The sequence below is a fragment of the Gavialis gangeticus genome, unplaced genomic scaffold, assembly GCF_001723915.1.
Source record: "Gavialis gangeticus isolate Ggan-Ray unplaced genomic scaffold, GavGan_comp1, whole genome shotgun sequence".
NCBI lineage: Eukaryota > Metazoa > Chordata > Crocodylia > Gavialidae > Gavialis > Gavialis gangeticus.
This window is the reverse complement of record NW_017729034.1, coordinates 21,983,493-21,990,425: the sequence shown is the minus strand read 5'-3', so window position 1 is coordinate 21,990,425 and position 6,933 is coordinate 21,983,493. Positions and strand designations below refer to the sequence as shown.

At 43.9% G+C, this 6,933-nt stretch overlaps 1 protein-coding gene across 1 annotated transcript in view; it reads left to right on the top strand.

Moving 5' to 3' along the window:
* Window positions 1-6,933, top strand: part of WDR43 (WD repeat domain 43) — a 47,946-nt gene that overhangs the window by 36,540 nt on the left and 4,473 nt on the right. The window contains exons 10-14 of the mRNA XM_019526693.1: window positions 744-875; window positions 1,450-1,587; window positions 2,218-2,304; window positions 2,961-2,992; window positions 6,011-6,074. Of these exons, the coding sequence (XP_019382238.1) occupies window positions 744-875; window positions 1,450-1,587; window positions 2,218-2,304; window positions 2,961-2,992; window positions 6,011-6,074 (453 nt within the window). The remainder of the gene's footprint in view (window positions 1-743; window positions 876-1,449; window positions 1,588-2,217; window positions 2,305-2,960; window positions 2,993-6,010; window positions 6,075-6,933) is intronic.

Genomic DNA, 6,933 nt, shown 5'->3' with positions numbered 1-6,933 from the left:
CAGCTGGACGCTGCTTTCCAAGCTTATGGGCTTCATATTGGTTATTGGATTCATATCCGCCAATATGGCGGGTCAATAATTGGCCATCTGCATCAGCCAAAAAAATCTTTATCTGTGCACCCCTTCTTGCTGATCTTTTTTATGTTCTTTAAAGATCCCACAGTGTTGTTTCTTTGTGTGATTTAGGATTTCTAACTGCGGCTGTCCTGGCCTGATTCTAATCTAAGTAACCATTTCACATCGCTTAAACTCTCCCTTCAGTTTTATTGTGATGATGTGTTCTCCTCTAATTGTCCTGTAGTGTTATACAGTTGCTGCCTTTTGATGGCAGGTCAAGTGATTCCCGTGTGTTGCTTAAAGGTACTACATAAAGCAAGTGTGTAGTGTCTATTGCCAGCACAGACTTGGGCATTTCTGTTGGGAATAATTAGGAAACACTTCCTTCAGTGGAAAATTGCAGACTGTTCCTCTAAACATAAAAGATTTGTAGAAGATGAGTCTCCCGTGATGAATATTCTTCAACCTTTTTCCCAATATTAACTGAATATTCCTCCAATGGGATCAATGTTAAAGTTCATCGAAGGTCTTCCCATTATAATACTAGACACACATGACAGAAGTGTACTATATAGCAAGACATGGCTTTTACCTGCTGTTTGGGCCTCAAAGAATAAACTTTTTTAACTATGGAAAACACAAAGGTGCTTCTTGTTCATACATGTGTGGATCTCTCTCGTTACTAGGTAAAAACACCTGTTGTGAACTCAGAAGCCAAAGTTCTAGTGCCTGGAGTCCCAGGACATAGTGCAGCTATCAAACCCCTGTCCTCTGGGACAGAGAAGGCGAAAAAGAAAAGGAAACCAGGAGGCAAAGAGGTAAAGTGTTCTTGTCAGATGTTAATAGTAAAACCAGACTATGAAATCAGTCTGTTGTTGGCACATGGAAGCATGCTCAGTGTGCTGGGCAGAAACAGGATTTTGAGAATTACTTTACATGGAAGGACTTGATGTGTACTGACTTCCCCTTGACTACAAGCAGCCTTTCATCCAAATTCCATGTGCTCTGCCTTGTAAGTTTGTCACGTTGTTGGAGAACTTTGTTGTATTTTTGCCTTCTCTTTCCTTAGTAAGCTGAGCAGGTTTATCTGGAACATTATTTCTCAGTACAAACTTCATTTCCCTGTTCTTTCCCCAGCTGTACCTGCATCTGATTTCTCTGTTGATCAGCTGTGCTGTGCTGTGAGACATGGAGAACTTGTCCTGCTTAAACAAAATAACAGGACAGTGCTTGTCAGCAGATAATGCTGTAGAAGGGTCGGTGCTCTGCTTCAACTGATGGCTTTACAAAATGCTGCTGAAAAAAAACAATTGGTGACCATGAGTCTTGGTCCTATGCATGAGGTGGTAGGTTGGTTTAACTAACACTACTTTTTGTTTTTCTTTTCCACAGGCTAGCATCGAAGACCGCCTGGGTGCAATGGATATCGATGCAATGAAAGTAAAAACACAAGGTGGCCTTCCACAAACTGACAGCTTTGCAGTGCTTTTGGTTCAGGGTTTGGAAAGCAATGATCCTGACATCTTAAATGTAAGTGTTTTAAAAGAACAATGCACGTTGCTCAAGTAACCCTGCTTAGACTGGGGGGTGACTTCTATGTGTTGAAAGCCATGTCTGATGTTGAATCTGTCACTTACTTCTAGTCCACTTAGGGCTAGAGCTCTTCTAAAGTGCTTTGGTGAGATACATAATAAGATGCTACACATTTGTTCATTTAATAACCTCACCCATACTCTGGGTGTAGAAAAATAGCTTTCAGGAAGAGAGGTTAAATGTTTTGAGATCTCAGTGTAGGATCAGCAGCCCTTTATCTACTGGAATCTGCTTATGCTGTTGGGGAAAGGATATTTTCTATCAACTCCCCGTTCAAGTACTTTTCCCCTCCTCCCCATGACCAGTAAGCTTACTGGAAAACAAATTTTCACATACAGACTTGCTCTTTTGCATATCATATTGCTTATTTCCTTAGAAAGAGCCCTATTATGAGGCTTTTGCTCATCTCCCTTGCTGCATATGCCTTCTCTCTGAGTGAACAGAATTGGCAATGTGAGGGGCAGAGACTTGGACATAGTCTGTACCAATGTTTTGTAAATGTGAGGTTCTTCTAGATGGTGAATGTTTCTGATGGTATTCCCCACCCCCCCTTTCTTTTTTTAACAGAAAGTGCTACAAACGAGGAAGGAAGCTTTAGTAAAGAATACAGTAGCCAGGATACCTGTACATGCTGTCATTCCACTGTTGCACGAGGTAGGAGATGCTGCGCTTGTGCTGTGGGACAAATTATATTTGTCTTCTGCTCTTATTAGGGAAGTCCTAAGATGCATCTTCTGTTTTGACTCCATAAAATGGGTCCTGTGGTTATGCAGTTGTGAGGTAGTGCGTATCCTATTTGACTGCAGCCAGATGCATGGAAAGTATGATATTACTAGGGACCTACTGAATTCATGGTGGAAGTTGGGTGCACTGTGGCTTCTTTAATCTTGCAGGTTACTCTGTGCGTCCCCCTCCCCTGCTGATTGGTGGAGGGGCCTCACTTGCAGGTTGCTCCTGATCAGTGGGGAGGCAAAACTTAAAGCCACAGTTAAGGCACCACTATTGCCTCCTGCCACTGATTGGCTAAGGGGCCCCTGATGGCCCTGTTTGCTGCTGGAGGGGAGGCAAAAATGGCGCCATGTTTAAAACCATGGTTTTAGCTTCAGTCGTGTTACTGTAAGAAAACTCACCTTCCCCAACCAGTTGATGCAGCAGCTAGAGGAACCTTTAGAGCATATATCAGCTTTTGTGGTGGCTAATTCTGGCAGACTGAATACTGCCTGAGTTGTTGGACTGTCACATAACTCTGTCAGGATGAAAACTGCCATATATGCCACTTTTTCTAATTGACCTCTTGTTCTTTTCTTTAGCTTACAAAGAGATTGCAAGGCCACCCATACAGGTAAGAAAAATGACCTGCAAACTAGTTTAAAATACTATTCTTAAGAGAGTTAGGCCTTTTCACGTGTTTCACTGGGCTTCGCTGCAGTGATTCCAAGACTATAACATCTAGAAAGGAAAAAACTGACACAACCAACCAAGGTTCCAGCTGTTTGGAGAGGTCTCTATCAGGACTCGGTAGTCAGCTTGAGGAATGGCACAAGTTCAAATAGGAGAGGATGCAAGCAAGCATGCTAATATGAAGCATCCCCTTATCGTATCACCTGGTGGACCTACCTTGATGCTTTCCTCTTGTAGCCAACAGGTGTCAGTCTTCAAATTAAGCTACCAGAAAATGTTCTTCTAACGGGATGGGGAGAAGCTCAGGGAAATAACGTCTGCATCCAATTAAGAAGAAAACAAACTCCTAAATACATCCTTAAAGTGTGTCAGATACTCGTCAGATATTTTTGCATAGTTTCATAATTCACAGTAGTTCATAAAACTTGTATTTTGTAACTTAATGAACTTGTGTTCTTTTGTTGTTGTCGTTGTTGTTCTTTTTGTAGAATGCAGTGTCCACTAGGCATTGATTTAGTTAGGATTCTTGAATGCATATAGAAAACCACACAGAAATCCAGTCAAGCCAATTTCCAATTATGCAGTATGTTTTAGGGGTGTAGTTTTTGTAAAATAAATAATTTAAACACTTAAATATAGCTGTGTCTAGATAACATCAGTGAATACTGAGTGTAACTGTAAGTATTGGCTCCCAAAATTTGAGTTACTTTAAATGTTCTGGAGGGCTGAAGTGAGTAAATGTTAGTATACCATTCTTGCAATCTGTCCTACTTTGTAGTTCTTGTGATAGCACAGTGCATTTATGGTAGGGTGGTATTTGAACCAGTATTTGAATATAATATTCAAAATCCTTTACCATGTGTCATATAGGAAATGTGTAAAATTTAGCTGTTCTTTTCTTTATATTTTCTTAAAGAAGCAAAATAGCAGCAAGTCTGATCACAGTGAGCTTTCTGTTTTTTAATGTGATACTTGGCTGTGTACCTTTGCATAATCTTTACATTAACTTACTTTTCTCTCTCTACTTTTTCATATTAATGTAAAACATTGAAACCCTCCATTGGGCAAAATGCCTCGAAGCTCTTTTATGTCTACCAAAAAAGAGCCCTCTTTGAGCTTGTGGCTTTTTAATGTTTCAAGGATATAGTTCAGCTGCTGAGAGACTTGATGATTATTTTTTACTTCTGCATTTCAAGAAGGGGAATTTCAAGATAGCTAAATTTTCATGTTCTTTTTTAGTGTTTGTATTTCAAACTATCAGGACTTTTGTTTACAGAGCGTTAATTGACCATGGTATAAGAGAATAAAAATACTTTTGATACATGACTTCATATATATTTGTTTAGATTTGATAAATTCCTAAATAGTTCCTAAATTAGTAATTTCAGTGTAGTAAAGAACCTTTTTATCAGTATTGGGACACTTCATAAGACATTTTGTGAGGTGTGAAAGCTTTCTCCATACTTTTAGGGGGGTGGGGGACAGTGTGGAGAAATAGAACAGAATAATTTTGATCTGGTTTCAGTGTTAAAAGCAAGAGATTATAAGGCAGGGGTGGGCAGTTATTTGGACCCAAGGGCAAGCCACATAGGGAATTTTGATCAGCCGTCTTGGGCCAGGTCAGCACTGCCACCCCACCCCCAATCTCACCAAAACTCCCAATAGGGCTGTGGGCAGGTGGGAGCAGTGTTCAGGAGTGGAGTGGGAGGGGCAGGAGAGTCTGGGATCACATGCCCTTGCCTTCTGCAGTGGGGCATCTGCATGTGTGTGTAAAGGTGGTGCTGCCTGTGCACTAGGTCCTGGGAACCTACTGCGGGTGAAGGGAGGGAAGGACGGGGGTGGGGGGCACATGCAGCAGAGCTTCTCTGGGCAGTATGGTCTGCACTGTCCCCCAACGCTTCACCTGGGGCTGAACCGCACTTACTCGCACCAGGGGCAGCCTGTGCCATGCTCCTGCTGGTGCCCGCAGCCTGGCTGGGTGCTGCTCTGTGGCCTCCCTCCAGTTCCAGGATCTGGAGCCAGGTTCCTGTGCACCTGATGAGAGAGGCATAGCACAGAGTGGCAGGAGTGAAAGGAGGAGCTGCTGCTAGAGATGGGGGGTGAGGAGCAGCACCTAGCTAGGTGCAGCTGCCCTGGGAACAGGCAGCTGGAACCTGCTATTGCTCCTGCCCCAGCATAGGGGGCTCAAGCTCCGGCTCCTGGGAAGGCGGCTAGGAGCTGAAGCTGGAGCCCAGACCTTGGGGCAGGAGCCACTCGGCTGAAGCTGCTGGCCTGCCCACCCGGGACAGTGTGGCATGACAGTACAGTAGAGCAGGAGTAGCTTCTGGTGGGCTGTCACCATTGCAGCTGGCTGGATGTTACTCTGCCCCCCTACCTCCAGTAACAACTCTTGCTCTTGCTGCATCGTGCCATGCTGCTTCCAGCAGGTGCATGGGGCTCTGGCTCCAGAACCTGGCCACCTTTCATCGAAAGGTGGCTGTGAGCTGAAGCTGGATCCTTGTGCACTGGGGGGGTAGGAGCCACCCCACAAACTGCTCACCCAGCATGGTGCTGTGGGAGCAAGATCGAAAGCAGGAGCTGCTGCTAGAGGCAGTGGGTGCAGAGCAACAACTGGCTGCAGCCATACCTGGAACAGCCCCAGCAGAAGCTGCGTGCTGGCTGAGGCCTGGGCCAGTGGGCACTGGCAGGTGGCCAACACTGGGATCCAGCCTGCGGGCCATAATTTGCTCACCCCTGTTGTAAGGTAACACAGCAGATTTTAGTTTAACGTAACTACTTAGATCTTCCCTTTTTCTAATACAGCTGCATATGTTCTGTGTAGTTGAAGAATTCTTTTTAGCTTGGGTTCATTTTTAAACCAAAATGGTTCACTGCTTTATATTGATCTGCTTCAGTGGTCAGAAAGCCAGGAGCGGTTACATACTCATGTTTTTGATTTATTTGCTTTTCTGTCTTCCAGTGCCTCACAAATGGTTCGATGGCTAAAGACTATCTTCTCTATACATGCATCCTACCTTTCCACAGTAAGTAACTTGCTTGTAAATAGAGCTGATTAGATGTTTTAAGTCAATTTTTGCAATTGCTTTTCCATTCAAAAATCCACCCTCCTAGCTGTCACTACTTACTCTCAAAATGAAGTTCTAAAAAAACATATTATATCGTTACTGTAAAGTATCCCATATGCTCTAGAATTCATTTGATTGCTACATTTGTTCTGTGAACAAGTAATATCATTAGCATCAAGTCAGGCTGAAGTGCATGCTAATAATAGACCTAGGTATGTTGCTGATTGAATATAGTGTTCATTTCTGTGGGGGCTGAATTCTCTAAACTAACATTGTATTTGCAGTGGAAAGCTCTGTAGCAGACCTGAAACTCTTCATCTTTGGTTTGGCTGGGAGGGTAGAAATATGCTGGAGCTCGAGGACTAGCATAGGTAACATGGGTAAGCCAGTGTAGTAGCTTTTACCTTCTTTCCCAGGTGATGGATTTAGACAGTCTTGCTCCAGCAACAAAAATCAGTCATTTGGCATAACTGATCCTTTCTGCTATAGAGAAGCTCAGATCTATTCACCATCCAGCGCAAGGTGGCAAAGGCATGCAGTAAGGCAGCGGCCCTGGATTTTAGGAGGGCAAATTTCAACGAGCTAAGGAGGATAGTTGGGGAAGCGCTGAGGTCCCGGAGGGGAGGGGAGACAGGTGTCCAAGGAGAGTGGTTGCTCCTCAAGGAGATGATCCTCCAAGCCCAAAGGAAGGTAATCCCAATGAGGATCAAAGGGAGCAGAAGGGCGCGTAAGCCCCCATGGCTCACCAAAAGCATCCAGGAATGTCTCCTTGCTAAAAAGGTGGCTTACACCCAATGGAAAGAAGGGGTCATCACCA